The following is a 16511-nucleotide window of genomic DNA, read 5'->3' on the forward strand; positions in this document are numbered from 1 at the left end:
TTGCGTTCGTCACAACAATATAAAAATTGTTCAAAACCAATCAATGCTCCCCGTTTTCGCGTATTAAACAATATAAAAATCTACACTTAAATCAAGGTTTCCATTTTGGTCAGAAAAATGATCTTGATCATGATTTTCGGTTTTGTATTCATTCGCCGCATTTTCGAAAGAACAACACAGAAACTTTTTTCTATACGAAAACTCCTCTCTTCTCATAGAACTGCTTAAAGCAAAAAGCGGCAGGACAAAAACAGAAAATGATTCAAATTCAAACATTCAATGAAAATCAAATAGAAGTAAATTCATCTCTATAACTGAATTCAAAGGATGCCTGAGAAAAGGGAGACAAACTTTAACAAATGTTTGCTCTCTGAAACAAAAATAATTTCGAAACCGGCTACCAAATTATTGTCTGTTGTGGACACATTTATTGTCTGTTGTGGAAAGAAAAGAAGCTTACAAGGAAAAGTCACGGAAAAATTACAAAAAACAGAAGAATATGTAGAGATGAAGAAACTAACTTTGAATACAAACAAAACCGAATTAATCTTTTTCTCGCGCGATAATTTTAATTTCGGATCTATTATTTACAAAAACGAAGTTCTCACAATATGAAAAAGTTACAGATATCTTGGTATTCAAATTGACTGGAATCTTAGTTTCGATGAGCAGCTGAAAAAAACCTTGAAAAAAATGGCTCATGCTATAAGATCAATTTACGTTAAAAGACATCAAGTTCCACTGAATGCGCGCATTCTTCTTCTAAAACCACTTGTGCTTTCACAGTTATCATCTTCGGCAATCTTTTTTTCAAAATTTATCTGCAAAAAACCTAAAACGTTTTAACCGACAGATTAACGGGGGTATAAAGGTGTGCTTTCTACGCAAAAATTATGACAAAGTGAGAGATCTGCTAATCCAGACAAAGACCCTACCAGCTGAGCTAATAATAGCAAAAATGTCGCTAATCAAATTTCAATATAGTATGGCTATGCAAAAAAATTCTGCAAATTTTTACGGGTACCTGAAGCTTCATCAAAACACTCGAACAAAACAATTCAAAAATAGACAAAATGCCAAAACCAGCTTTGAAATGAATTCGATTGTTCGTCAATGTGTACAAAAATGGAATAAGTTACTACAGTGGCTTCGGTTGGCAAATGATGAAAACTTTTTTAAGAAAACGTTGAATGAATTCTTGCTCTCACAACATGAAAAAATTCCTTTGAATAGTAACGTAGGAGCTTTTAAAAGTTATATTTATTTTTAGGAAGAAAAGAATCGAAAAAAATTTTAAAATGCGATACTCTAAGAAATTTGTTGATGTTTATTATATTACTTTGTTTGAATGATTTGAAGTATTTTTTTGTTTCAAGTATATTTAACCGTATGGTTATAATTTTAATTTACTTGTTGCAAAAAAAAACCAATTTAGTAAAAGTCATTCGTGTATCAAAAACTGATTTTTATAATTGATTCAAAGAAAATCTGTTAGCGAAAAATCAAATGCAGAGATCAGCGCATATGGGAAGCACATAAAAAGACAGTTGCTTACCAAAAGGATAATTGCTTTTATGAATCTGTCTTTACATCCCAAACTTCTAAAATTTTTGTGTCTGATCGGCTTCGGAATCATAAAAAACTGTAGCTTTTAAAAATTGAAAAATTCGTACAATTTTTTCAATTGTTGACATTTCTTTTTTGACAATCACGGCAGAAATTTAACAACGGCAGGGTTGAAACCAACGAAATCAGACCAACATATAGTTTTTATCAGAAAATTTTGAAACAATAAATTTTTGTAAAATTTGAAGTCTAAATTGGGATAACAAAAATTAGGTCATTTAAAAATTATATTTTTTGACCATTAGCAGCAACACCTGCGGACCTCAAGCAGTTGATTTCGGAGTGTCATCTGCATTTGAATTTTAAATAAGAGAGAATGTTTGAACAGAAAAAAAACAACTAAGCATCTATTTCTAGTTTCTACTGTTTTCAACAAAAGTAGAGCTCATATATTTCTCTTAGTTAACTCCTAGCGTGAATCAGTAATCGACAAAATTAAGATCAAAAAATTTTGACAAAAAACAACGAAATTTCGAATTTTTGGGCATACATAAAACAGATTTTAGAAAATTTTATCAAATCATTTTGATTTTAACTGATATTGGATTACGAACATTTCTTCAAATTGATCTAAAAAGGTAACAATTAATCAGTTGCTAGTTTGCGAAAGGCTTTTGTTCTAACATTAAATTTTAGTTGAACAATTAAAAAGTTATAAATAATAGCTGTTTAATTGTAATTAAGTCAATAATTTGATTCCATCTGTTTCATTGTTTGCCCCTATTGAAAACTTAATCAGGTTGTATCAGTAGTTTTAGGTAGTACTTTGGACAAAAAATTGAGAATTTGAGCTGACATTGGAAGAGACTTTATTTAAATATACAAAACAGCTGTTACCAAGAAAAATACCCAGTTTTTGGCTACAGTAGCAAATTTGAAAGTTCAACTTGAAAGTTGAACTTTGTGTCAAAACAGTCTCTGTACGAGCGTTGGGACTTCTCGCGGAAAGCAGGGAAGGACGGAAGACCAACGTCCTCCAGTTGGGGTTTTTGACTAGCCAGGCAGCAGTGGCCCTCACAGCCTGGCTACTCCTAACACGAGCCGGAGATGTAGAGAAAAACCCTGGGCCTGAGCGATGTGGGTGGTGTCAAGAACTGCTAGCAGCCGGATTCTTGACGTGCAGCAGCTGTGACACCAAATTCCACATGAGAAAGCAATGCAGTGGGCAAACCAGGAAAGATGCAGCACAGAAGTGGGAGGCAAACAGTTTGTTATGCAACGAATGTTCCCGCATAAAGTGGAAGAAATGTTGAAAGTGCAACAAACAATAAGAGTGGCCCATAAAGGAGTTCCATAAAGGGTTTTATGCCCAGCGGAATTTCATTGGGATTGAGCAAATATTCTTCGCTCCAGACGAACCAAGAACCCCATGAGGACGTGTCAATAATGCAGAGAGAGCCCCTGTAACAATATTCCCTGGGGGCCAAAATTAATAGTTCAAAAAGTGTAGTATGGCCGGGAAGTATCCGACGAGGAGCAAACAGGGACGATTGCAATTCCTGCAGGAAGGAGGCCCAATTCAAATGTAACGGCAAGAAGCTAGGATGGCAGCACCAGACTAGAAAGGGAAACTGCTCGCAACCCAGCCAACTGGAAACGTCTGCAGTGCCGCGAAAGCCGCACCAGGGATGCTGACGCCGGAGAACCATCCAGTCAAGAATCAAATCGTCCCAGCATAGCCTCCGAATCCTCCATAGGAACTGTGGAGGCCTGAAATGAGCCTGTACGAGCTAGAACTTTTCCTTGAGAAGGGGAAAATAGACGTAGCATGCATACAGGAGACGAAGCTTGTACCTACAGACAAATTCATCACATTCAATGGATACGCGTCTGTCAGGAAGGACCGCAAGCAGCAGAAGGAAGCTATAGGAGGAGGACTCCTGATCCTAATATGGTCAGAGCTGAAATACCAAAGAGTGACGTGCAGTATGGCAGAGGCCAACCCAGGGATGGAAGGACTATCGTTCGACAACTTCACAGGGGAAAGGCAAACAAGAATTAGAAAAAAACCTGTATATGCCACTGACAACCTCACCAACCCTCACGAAAACTGGAAGCAAGGATGAAATTCGCCTGCAAATTGAGTCAAATGAAATTATCGCAAGTGACCTCAACGCCTATGACGAACTCTGGGACCCCACAGCAACCTAGAAAAATGGGGCGCAAAACTTGCCGAAAGTCGTCTAGAAGCGGAAGCCATTGTGCTTAATGACGGATCAGGAACCAGACAAGATCCAGCCAGTGGGCGCTTGACTGCCCTGGACATCACGATTCTAGACCAGAACCTCCGAGTGACTGAAGAATGCAGGGCACAGCGAGCGCTACACTCCGACCAGTTCGCGCTTCTGCTAGCACTGGAACTCACTGGAACGCAAGACGAACCGGAGCCGGCTTGTATGGAACTAGAAGGGCGCTGATTGGCTGGTAATCCAAGAGGCCGAAGAAGAGGGAACGGACCAAATTGCGTCGGATAACACCTTACGTGCAAGCAAGGCGCTGGAGAAGCTCCTGATGAGGAGTGCTAAAAAGTTTGTTGGGGTGAAGAAAGTGGGATGAAATCGTAAACTCTAGCACAATAAGGAAAATGACACAGCCATTGAGAAAAGCAACGAACTAGGAGACCATCATCACGCCCAACCAGAGGAGTACAGAGCTGCAGCCCACACGTGGAATCACTTATTGCGCAGATATGGAGAGGGAAAGTGGTCAAGAACAATGACCCGAAACAAATGTGGTACCTGTTCCACAAGCTAGAAGGAGCCCGCCATGCGGAACGAGGGAAGGCAATGCACTACAACGGGACTCTGAGAGTAACCAACAGACAGAAAGCAGAAGCCTTCATCGCCGAGTACGCGAAGAACAGTAAACTGACCCTGGGCAAAGAGGACCGTTGGGTGAAACAAAAGATGAATGCAACACTCAGATTTCGCGATGAAAACGATGACGTCACGAGTGACTTCTCCTTGCGGGAAATGAAGGCCGCCATTGCATCTACGAACCCAACAAAGGCAGCTGGCCCAGATGGGATTAATCCCCGGTTACTGAGGTACCTCGGGGAGAAATGTTTGAGAAGTCTGTGGCTTTTCAGTCGGTCATGGAACTCAGTGGTGGTCCCCCAGAGTGCCCATACCCAAAAAAGGAACAGACCAGAGCGCAGCTTTATTGTACCGACTAATCAACCTCACATCGGTTCTAGGGAAGGTACTGAAACGCATGGTGAAAACCAGACTCAATTTCTTTCTAGAGAGCAGAAGCCTGTTAACGGAATACCAAGCAGGCTTCAGTCATAATCAAGCCACAGAAGACCAGCCTATACGCCTCTCACAAACTATCAATGACGTACAACAAACGAAACTGTTGCACAGAACGGTATGCACTCTCGTGGACTACAACCGAGCCTAGGACTCTGGCAATGGAAAGAGCGAAAGGAAAGTGCCCACACCAAGACATAAAGTTGCCTCCCATGTACCGAAACGGAGAAAAAGAAGCCAGACTGAAGGAACAACGCAAAACAATTGTGGAACGAGATCTTCACTGAAAGTAAACCTTGGCCCTTCCCCCCAAATTCCGCGCCCTGAAAACAAACAGTAGAAATAGTGACACGGATGTTGCCAAGTACTAAACAAGCTGACAAAAACTAATAAAACGTTTACTAGTTTTATAACGTTTTACTACTGTTATAAAGTTATAACAGTAGAAATACACGGTTTACCATCTTCACAAACGGGTCTGCAGTAAACGGCACAAGCGACGGTGGAGCCGACTGTTTCATCAAGAAGACGGGAGAAACGATCTTGCTCACGGCAGGAGAGCATTGCGCCGGTTACCAAGCAGAACTCGTAGCCCTGAAGGAAACCCTGCAATACCTGAGTACGAATAAGGCAAGAAAAAGTAAACAAGGCAAGAATTGTGACCGAACCGCCTTCCCTGGTTCAAAGAGTACCGAATTTAGAAAACATGAAACATTGGAACAGCTGGGTCGAGAAAGAGGTCTTTGAAACCCTCGTTGAACTACGAGCCTCAATGAAGGACCCACTGGAAAGTGTGTGGTGACCCAGCCATTGTGGTGTAGTTGGAAATGAAACTGCAGTTAAGGCAGCAGCAGATGGATGCTATCTATCCCAAGCAGAAGTAGCAGTGCTTCTCGATTCTGCTAAAAATGTGATTAAAAGGAAACTTAAAGTGAGGAGTTTACCAACTCATGAAACGGCTGCAGTGTATATTGACAATGAAGGGGCTAAGAAATACCATGGAGAGAAGAACCTCACCCGCCAAAAACAAACGACAATCTCCAGATTAAAAATGGCCATCACCCAGAGCTAAGAAGCTGGAGAGTCAAAACGGCAATTCTGAATGAAGCAGACAGCGGCCGCTGACTGTGCAAATTCGCAAGAGAGACCGTCCAACACATCAATACTGAGTGCCCAGCGATGAGACAGTCCTACCCGAACAACTGGAGCTTTGTGAACAGACCCAAATGAGGCACTGAAAATCTTCAGTAAATGGAAAGAAAAGATAGAAAAATATCCCGATTGAATAGGAAAGTCCAGACCCGAAGACTGTGTAACAGACACACGCCAAAACAATTGCAGAAAAAAAGAGACTTGCATAAAACAGTCCAAAATTTCAACACGTTTTTGCCCTCAAAAATTCATAGAAAAGGAAAGCAGACAAAACAGTCCTGGACATAATAGTCCTAACTAAACATCAGATTGAACACATTCGTAACTATTAATATGGAGACTTCATAATTGTGCGTTTGATTTTATACTTCAAACTAATGTTGAGATTATTACAACACAAATATTACCAAATTACGTACATACAAATTTAGTTTTTCTTTTATTTATATTTTAAATGGATTCCCATCAGTTGAAAAGAAAGCAAACAGAAGCTTGACTCGTAGTTTATGTTTGATTGTTGCTTTTAGACATATTTGCAATTGTTTTAAAACTTATTTTGGAGCAATTTGTCTGGGGCTGTTTTGTATGGAAATATTTCAAAAGTTGGGACTGTACTGTCAGGGACCAATTTTTCTGAGAATATTTCAAAATATGAGGCTGTTTTGTCCTGACATGAAACTTTATACGAACAAAAAATAAAAAAAGGTACTAAGAGGAAAGACTTGATTTTCATTTAACAAAATGCAAGTCTTCTTAATACCTTTTATGATACATTTACTCAAATAAAATCAAAACGTCTTAATCGAATACCAACAATGCACCGTTTATTTTGATCAAGGCCGTAACAAAAATCAGCGTCTCTATGTTAATACAATTAGATCTTTAATGTTTTCTCCCTCCCCCACCCTTATACGGGTCATCTGCTCGCACCCCTGCAATAATGAGTCTCATCTCTATCCGCGAAAGCGTGTGAAAGTAAAGTGTTTTTTTTCTGAGTAAGCGTCCTATTTAAGCAGATAATTGCTCAGAGTAATAAATCATTCTTTGCCCAAAATCAATTTCAAGAGAGTGGCCGACATTTGCAAAACCAAATGGGACACCACTGGTTTCCATCAGGAATACAGAATTATTTCTCAAGTTCGCTAATGTCCTCAGGTACACGAAATGACATTATCATTCGCCAAAACCTGGAAAGCAAAACAGTTGGCTGTGCAGATATACAAGTTGTCCTTAAGAAACATTGCTCATCAGTGGAACTTTCTCCAGGGATCGCGATTGAATCCTGACAAATTTTTTGATTATTCCTCCGCGATGTTGCGACAACTAGTAACTGCAAAAAAAGAAGTATTCACGGGACATTGCACGGTTGTAGATTTTTTTGAACTTTATGCGAGAAATATGTGAACAAAATTGGGGGCGATGGTTGTATCATCAAGGTTGACAAAAGTTTATTCTCCAAACGGAACGCAAATAAGAGAAGAATGCATCTTCAGAAATGAGTTTTTGGTGGCATATGTCGCGAAACTAAAGATGTATTCTTATGTTCTGTCCCAGATCCTTTTCTCAAAACTCTTCTGTCATGTCTGGAAATATGTATGAAGATCATCTATTCTCACTGCTGGGCCGCTTCTCGATGGCCACTCAAGTTATTTTCATGCTGACGTTAATCACTCCAAAATTTTAAAAATCCAAACACCTGGTGCATACCAATTCGATAGACTGTTTGTGGAAAGAAAACAAGCTAAAAACAACAAAATGTACGGAACAAACAATGGTATGATTGACAGCTATATGTGCGAGTTCATTTAGAGACTTCTTTCTAAGAAGGAGAACTTGATCCGTTAAAAAAGCATTCTAATGCAATTACGGGACTAAATGACACTGCATTTTCTATATTGTAAGCCCAATTTTTCGACTAAACAATCCGTTGTAATTGTCTGTCTTTTTAACTTGGGGTGGGGGGGGGGGCAGTCAGGATCCATACATAAAACATTATCAGATTTGGAATACGTGCGCAATATGCTCGAGATAAAATGCCACGAGATTCGATTTCCATCCAGGTAAACATCTGCGGCGTCCACAATTCAAAGTCCGGAGACAAAGCTGTGAATTATTGGTAAGCTTTAGCTGTCGCGTCTCTCATTCCTCCGAATTTTGAACAATTTCTGCTTTCACTAGCAAGTTGTCTGAACAAAATCAAGCAAAGGCTCTTTCTTCCTAGTTCAGAAGCAATTTATTTTGCTGTCCTTTCTCGGACAGTAACATTTGATTGCGTGATTGCTTTTTAAAAAATTATCGTTCTTTTTCTAACGCTACGCTGCTGTCAAAATTTAAAGTATAGAGAGAGCATCTAGTCACCAGTCTTTAAAAAATCTGTTAACATTATTTTCTGTTTCAAGAAAAGAATTATTTTCATTTTAAAAGTTCATAAAACAATTCAGTCTCATCAGGTTTGTGCTTTCAAAAAAATTTCAGAATCTACACAAACTAAACAATGCAATGAGACTGAATTGTTTTATGATCTTTTAGAACCCAAACTATCTCTGGAAAAAAATTATGCCTTAATCACAAACCTACTCCCTTGGTCAATTAGCTTTGCTGTAGGTTCCTTCGAAAAAAATGAATTCGTTGCAGTTTGGCTTAAGATCAGTCAATACTGAAAAAGTTCCTAAGCAGTTGCTCAGTTAACTGAATAAAAATGAACAGACTAACGTCAGAGGGTGTAGCTAAGAAATGACTTCAGGATGCAAAACACTACCCTCCAAGGTTCAAACCACGGACCTCCGCGATTCCAGTCTAAGCTGAGATTTTAACTTCTAAGTCACAATGGTTTTGCATCTGTTTCGCTCAGAATCACTTTTAGCACTATTAGCAACAAGATATAATTCAGAATGAAAGCAACTTAGATCATTCAAAAATGCAGAACTTAAGGTCTAGAAAAAGTCACCAATCAAAGAATGTTCTAGAACAAAAGCACAAAAATGGTCAAGCCAAAATTGTGCACAGTAAAGAGTCAGACGTTTACAAAATTTGCTCCAAATTTATGGCTTTGCAACTGAAAAAACATAACCGACTAACGGCGGTAGAATTGCCCTCAAACAACTGTCGAGTAGTTTCCTTCGGCAGTAGCTAGCTACGGCTGTGAGGTTAGCTTCAACCTAATTGTAGGGGAGTCGAATGAGCGTGTTGGGGGTACAGAGGGTGGGGGTCAGCCAGCGCGCTGGGTCACGTGTGGGTCGCTGTGCAAGTGGGGATTGTGGGTCAAAGGGGAAGTTGAAGTGGGAAGAGGTGAAACACTAAGAACTTCACAACATGAATATATGACTCCAAAACAGTTTCATACTCAGTCTCTGTTAAATGATAACGCTCCCAGAGAACTTAATGCCCTTCGAGCGTTAATTGTTTTTTTGGTTTCTGAAGGCGGGAAGTCAAAAGGATCAGACCAAAAATTGGTCTAGAGAACAGTTGCACTAGAAGACAACAGGGCTAATATAATTTTTACAAACTTCGTACGATAGCAATTAATTAGGAATACGCACATCTTGAGTAACTGAATTGTTTTAACAACCAAATTAATGGTTACGTAGTATTTTGGGGTGAATTTGAGGGATGAAATGATAGAGGGCTGAAAACTTAAGGTGCTAAAATTCACACAGTAAAATGAATCGAGTTCACTTTGATTCCTGAATTTATAATGCACATTTTCTATTCCCTGCGCATTTTAAAAAGGCTACTTCTTTTGGCAATTTTTTCAGGTTCTGGTTGAACAAACTTGATTAGTATCTGTACGCTTTTTACGTCGAATGTTAATTTTTGTTCTTTCTCACACATTTATTTTGCCTAACAAACGTAAACTTTGACAAACTCAATGGTTATTAACCTTTCACAGAAGTAATGATTTACAAAACTTTGGCACGTATAATACCAGCAGATAAATTCATTTTTTGAAAATCAGCTGCTTTAGATTTTTTTAATGATGGACTTCACCTGAGTTTCGTTGTAAACCATGGTAAAAAAGTAATGGCAAAAACTTTGACGAAATTGAATTATGTCTGCCTGCAGAATAATTTAAAACATAGACTGACGAATGTGGGATCAACTGCTCTCGAACAACTGGCGACGATAAAGAAAACATTTATTATACAATAACTTCTGATTAGGGATAGGTTCACACCAGGGACCAGTCGGTTGAGAATGGATGATATTAACCACTACGGTACACTGGCAATGTTCTGTCTTCGCTCAAACTCGGTATTACATCAGCAACAGACTTAATTTCTGAATGCGCGCAATTCAATTCGCCCAAAAAATTAAAAAGTCAGGCGTGAAAGTCACCCGAGAAGTGAAATCGAGTTGTGCAATTTTCGAAGGGTTAAGCAAAAATTGACACATAATAAAAATTGACATAATAAAAGACACGCGTTAACAATAATTGCATCGATTTTCGTTCGGGACCTTTTTGAATCGAAAATCTTCCCAATCAGCCCTGATGATCATCAAAATTCCAAAATCAAAAATCGCCGCGGCAAACGTTTTCTTTGAGCTGGACAACAGAAATACAAATATTGCTTCCAACAATATTTGAGGGCAGTTAATAAAGTTAAAAACTTGACATCGAAACTCAGCAGTTCCAGTTTACCATGAGACAGGTTTCCTGAATACATCTTATTAATAATTATTGTTCCATGTGCTACATCTTAACATCTTCCACTTTCATTGCGTTGAAAATCTTTCGTTCAAACTTTTATTCTCGAAAACAAAATAATGATTTAATTCAGGAGTCCAAATCTTGGATCTGAAGACATTTCAAGCGGAGTAGAGTCATGGCGATGAAGACCGATTCCTCTTTCTTGACTTCTTTTTACTGTCAGTGGATGGTCGAGCTGAAATAACAGATCTTCTGGCTGTCATGCTTAGAGTTTATTTGACACTACCCACAAATGATTTTGTATTGTATTCAACAAATACGCTCACACTTTCAGATCACTCTGAATAATTAACTTTTCAGCCATTGTTAGGCATTTTGTATTAATTGACAGTTCCATAACAACTTAATCAACAGTTCCTACAATCCAGAACAATCACCCCTTGCTCAGTACGATGAAAAAGAAACGACTTACTTTGTCTGTCCTTGATAGGCACATAGCTTCCACCTTTCGAATGACTGAGAGCAAATACGCCGCTTTGGTCTATCTGTAAATCTAAAACAAAAGCGACGGTCAAAGAATTTAATTTGGTAATAATTCTTAATGCCAGCCGAATTTCGGAAGACAGCAATCAAACAAATACAATAAAAAAACATACCCGGCAGATTGCCGGAAAACAGCCGCCGTTGATTCCCATAACAAAGATTGGGATTGAAAGAGAAAAAAACCTAGTGAAAAAATTAATTTTGCACAAACAATTTTAAAGTGCGAACTATTTTGATGTCATTTTGGAGCTGAACATACTCCTGTTTCGTAGTGAGACCACACAGGGGCTAGTATCAATAACAATAAGCATTAGAGATGTAAATAAGAACAAAGTTCGAGTAACGGGCACCTAAAATCGAGCTTTATGGGTTTATCCCTTTTCTATTTCTGCTTTCATTTTTGAAACTGACTCTGTTCATTTTTGCTTTGCTGAGCAACTGCTGTAAAAACACTTTTAGCAGAATGAGAGAAGAGTGAAACTAGCCTAGAGAAGTCAAAAAGATTTCACGCAAAATGTTAAACAAGCTGTGAACTAACGCAAAGCGAAAAATTTTTATTCGACGAAGTAAAAAAAACATAGCAGGACAAGTTTTGACGTAGAATTCAAAAAACTTTTATTGAGTAAACAAAAACTAGACCTAGAACGGACTATGAGTGAATTCGTAAAACAATTTAAAAAAATCAAATCAAAAATTTTTCAAAAAATACGGAAAATCCGTGTCAATATGCCGCATGTGAACACAAAACCATTAGCGAGAAAAGGAAATTTGGTTCAAACAAAAAACTAGGCCTAGAACTATGAATGGATCGGGAAAACCATTAAAATAATTCGATCTAAAAAATTGAAAAACCACTAGCGAGAAAGCGAATTTTCGTTCAAACACCGGTTTTCTCACTCTACTTTAAAATTAGAGCATAAAAATTTCACGCCGCAAAACCACCGGCTTTTTCGCTCCACTTCCTGTTTCGGCATGAGCAAAATCACCACTCCAAATTGACATTAAAAATCATGAAAATGTGTGGAAAGATCTTAAAAAAAACATAGCCGAAAGAATTCCGGAATCGACTCGAAGTGCAAATCCATTTAAAAGCCATCCAACCACTCATCAGACAAAACGTGCCTCCACTAATTTATGATTATCTTCAAACAAAATCATAACACAAAAAAAAACAATCAAATCTGTTAAAATCTGATTAAAATCTGATCAAATTTTGTTATATATTGAGATCCCGAAATAACTATCTCTGCCAAAACTACTTCATCAAAACAACCAGTACTTACTAAACCACCTATGCGAATTTTTTTAAAAATATTTCAGGTCAAATTATTTTTAAAATCTCTTAAAAACAACTTGCACTAAAAAACTGGAAAAAGTTTATATTAATAATACGAAAGCATATAAATCTGTTAAATTACTGTTAATATTACGAAAGCATACAAATCCAAAGAAAAAATCCTAGGGTATCCAGATTCTCGCAAAAACAATAGGCAAGTCATAATAGGCTAAGATACTTGTCTAAAAAACAGAAAAACGAAAAACTGCAAGAAATTCAGAAACATAGTTCCGATTTTAGACATTTTTTGTCATATTTCTCAACAAAATGATTCATATCCACAAAACTGTAACCAATTGTTACCTAAAGTTTGATCAAGCAGAAGGGGTCTTTTGAATACCCATTTGAGCCAGTAAAACAAAACAATTGTCAAAAAACGCAAAAATTAGCCCGAAAATCAGCAAAATACATGAAAAACCTCCAAATTAGAAGAAAATTCAGATGAAATTCCAGAAACCTTCAAACCACTACCAAAACCAGCCTAAAATTAAAACAAAATCATAACCAAACCTCTTAACCAAAAAAATGAAAAAAACTACTTTTAAATGTCGCACGTGAACAAAAAATTCCGCTCGCTTACAGAATTTTTTTCACTCCTCAATTTCTCGCTCTCTAGAAAACAGCGATATGAGCAAAAAACCACTCTCCTTTCGCTCCACTCTTCATTTTGTTCAGCGACAAATTGACTCCAAATTTCTTCACGTGTTTCATTTCCCGCTTCAAAATTGACTCCAATAGAATTGATTAAAAAAAGGACTTCTCCAATAGTTTTCTTCGAGTCGTAAAAAGACAGCGCCCCAAAACAACTCAAATTCTTTGAATTGTAAAAAATTAGGAGCGCGATAATGGCCGGCCGAGAAGCCGAGGCGGCTATTAATAAGAAATAAAAATCACCAAAAATTGGGACTCAACAGCTTATAAACCTAAGACTCTAATTTACACATTAGATCGCAAACACCTGCTTTCAGAGTTTACGAAACCGGCTGGTTTTTAGGGAAGAAAACACGAAATAAACCCCTATAATAACTTTGATTTTTGTCGTGATAATTTGTTTCGGTTGTGATAGTTTCATATCCAGTTCCACGAGCCGCTAAGGCATTGCTATGGTCCGCGAGGGACTTCAATAATCAAGAGTTTTTTTCTGTAAGGTATGTTTACGCGTTGTTTTTTAACATAAAATTAGTGCGGGTTTTTCCCGAAACCGGTCCTGCTATGTTTATAACCACCATCATCAGATAAAAGCGAAAACCACAAGATGGTTTCTGAACAGAGACTTTCATACCTTTCATATTGCTTTCCTTTGAAAGGGAGGTAAACTTTTCCATCAATGTTTCAGTCAAACACTGTTTTGTAAAATTTTCAGTCCAGGTTTTGCGACACGTTTTCATCAGATAACTCAGCACTTCTGAAAAAATATTTCCAATACCAAATATCATCAGCTAATCTATTAACGCTAATTTTTTGTACAGGAACTGAGCTAACCTTGATCATACAACCATTTGATATTGGGAAAACCAGCTTCATGAAGGATCAGAGGCTGTTCTAAAAAGCATAAAAGTGTCTCATTACTTGTTCTGACCACTAATGACAGATACCATTTATCAAAAGTTGTCTATAGTCTCACCAGAGGCCATAACATACTGCGGCTTCTCAGGAACAGTTTTCAGATTGAGTAAATCAGAAACAATCTGAAACAAAAATCAACTTCAAAAATCAATCTTTACATATCAGCGCCCTAATAGTGACACAGTGAAACTGAACGATACAACACTTGTGCTAGTATGAAATAATTTTGAAAACCAATTTCACTGCAAATTCTGTTTACGCGTAGCTAGAGAAAATAATCAAATTCCAAAAGGAATGCTATCATATTGTATGTAGAGACTGCTGATGTCTAGCCAATGCCGAACTTTTAGTTAGCAGAGAGTTTCCGGGAATCGCCTCCTAACAAGAGCTCGGAGCCTCATTATAGGCTTAATGTGAAATAACTTCACGCCAATTTATCATAATCGAAATCAAAGATTTCGGCAGTCAAATCCGCACAATCTTAGCGCCTAAATCTGAGAAAACTCAGATCGCTCAATAGAGTAAAATTCTGCAATTGGCTGCGCATTGACATTTTCGATTTTGAAAAATGGTATGAAAACTGCCTCACTCACTTCCGGTGGTTCCAGCTTCAGTCCAACAGAGAAGAGGACACTCATCATGTACCTGACTTGGTGGTAGAGAAATCCCTCTGCCTTCACTGTGAAACAGCACTTTGTCAGACTGTCGTTTGAATCATTCCTGAAAAATCAAAACAACTTGAGCAAGTTGATAATCCACTCGAGCCCCCGAAACGCTTTCCAGTAAAGTCTTTCACACAGCCTTGAAACCCTCGCGTGCAAATTGCAGATCTATGCAGAGCCATTATCTTCAATGTCAGACATTCCTGTAACAACTCTTGTTGCGATAACGTCCGTTGCATAACTTACTAATGAAAGCACAAATCGACTAACGTTGGACGAGTTGCTACTGAACGAATGGCGAGAGCAGAATTTAGAAAGGAGCAGAAGATAGGGAAACTTTTATAGCACGGAAACTTCTGACTAGTCAGGGGCTCCAACCCGCGACCATTCCGATTAGAGTCGTGCTCATTACAGTCATCGCTGAAAATCGCTTTTTGGTTTTCTGAATGCGCGCAATCTCAATTTCTCAACGCGCGCAACTCAAATCACTCATGCGCGCAATCAAGTCAAGCGTGAAAGTCACTTGAGAAGTGAAATAAAAAACGGTCAGGCGAAAATGTTGCATGAAAACTTAGCCAATAAAATACCAAAAACAACTCCGAGAGTTGTACAATAACAAATCTTAATAACCCAACCTAATTCGGAATAAAAAATAAAACAAACAAAAACTTAATCAGACACAATTTGGATCTTTTCCGTTTGTGCCCCTCCCCCAGCTTAGTGGGTGCATATTATTTGCATCCCCCAGACGCACGTGCCATATTTTTACATAATGATTTACCATGTAAAGACACGTGCTCTGTAATAGGGGGAGCATAATGTACTGGGGGACACAAACGGAAAATATCCCACAATTTTTAGTTATTAGTGTGGGTAGGTGCTAGAGGAAAGGGAGAGATGTAACGTAGATGGGGGTGGGTAGTTGGGGGATGCAAGTAGGACGTGCGTGGCGGTAAGGTAAGCGGGGGGAGGGGTGGGTGAAGGCGGAGGGAGGGTACTTAGGTGCCCAGGGGGCATCTAGTTAGGGATAGGCAGGCAAGGGGAGGGGTAAGGGATGAAGGGAGAGGTGGATGGTACAAATGGGGGGTTTTGGTTAGTAGGTAGGGGGTCTGTAGTTCAGAAAAACAAGAAGAGCCATGAGAGCAAAAATGACCTACCTCTCCATCTTGAATAGTACCAGCAGTTCTTAATTATCATAGATTACAAAGAACGTTCAAAAAAGGAGGTAAACGGTCAAATAGAAAGAAGTCAAACATTTCAAGGAATGAACAAATTTGCGTCCGCTACAAACATCTGTGCAATACCAATACTCCTCTTCGAGTAATAAAACGACAAGCACGTTTACAAAATTTTCTTCAAACTTCGTTTGAAGAAAACTAATAAGACGTTAACGCCCATTTAACACTACGAAGTATGCTTCGACATTAAACTACGAGTTCATCACACTCTTTAATCAACTCTCGTTGCGATAACAACAGCTACATAACTTACCGTTGAAGTAAAATGTTAACGCCCAATTCATACTACAAAATCTGCATCGTCATAGGACAACGAGTTTGTCACACTCTTTTTATCACCGCGCTTACTATATAACCAGCGGCGTTAAAAGTAAGATAAACTCGTAATCTTACTACGGCAGCAGTGTGATAAAGTTATGCAACTGTTGTAACCGAAACGATAGTTGATTATATTATTACCACAATGTTGTTATTGCCCTCTCGAAGTTA

At 38.4% G+C, this 16511-nt stretch overlaps 3 protein-coding genes across 5 annotated transcripts in view; 1 reads left to right on the plus strand and 2 right to left on the minus strand.

The window, feature by feature from the left end:
* LOC142337663 (uncharacterized) overlaps nt 1–16511 on the minus strand; it is a 454746-nt gene that overhangs the window by 408027 nt on the left and 30208 nt on the right. The window lies entirely within an intron of this gene.
* Nucleotides 1–16511, plus strand: part of LOC142337648 (uncharacterized) — a 422288-nt gene that overhangs the window by 81537 nt on the left and 324240 nt on the right. The window lies entirely within an intron of this gene.
* The window catches only part of LOC142337694 (putative tRNA pseudouridine synthase tag-124), a 58334-nt gene continuing 52582 nt past the window's right edge, over nt 10760–16511 (minus strand). Inside the window, exons 9-14 of the mRNA XM_075387142.1 lie at nt 14716–14842; nt 14181–14244; nt 14039–14098; nt 13839–13961; nt 11150–11230; nt 10760–10912 (exon numbers count right to left, since the gene is read on the minus strand). Coding sequence (XP_075243257.1) covers nt 10851–10912; nt 11150–11230; nt 13839–13961; nt 14039–14098; nt 14181–14244; nt 14716–14842 — 517 coding nt within the window. The 3' untranslated portion in view covers nt 10760–10850. The remainder of the gene's footprint in view (nt 10913–11149; nt 11231–13838; nt 13962–14038; nt 14099–14180; nt 14245–14715; nt 14843–16511) is intronic.

This window comes from Convolutriloba macropyga, chromosome 1, assembly GCF_964194025.1.
Source record: "Convolutriloba macropyga chromosome 1, txConMacr16.3, whole genome shotgun sequence".
Lineage (NCBI taxonomy): Eukaryota > Metazoa > Xenacoelomorpha > Acoela > Convolutidae > Convolutriloba > Convolutriloba macropyga.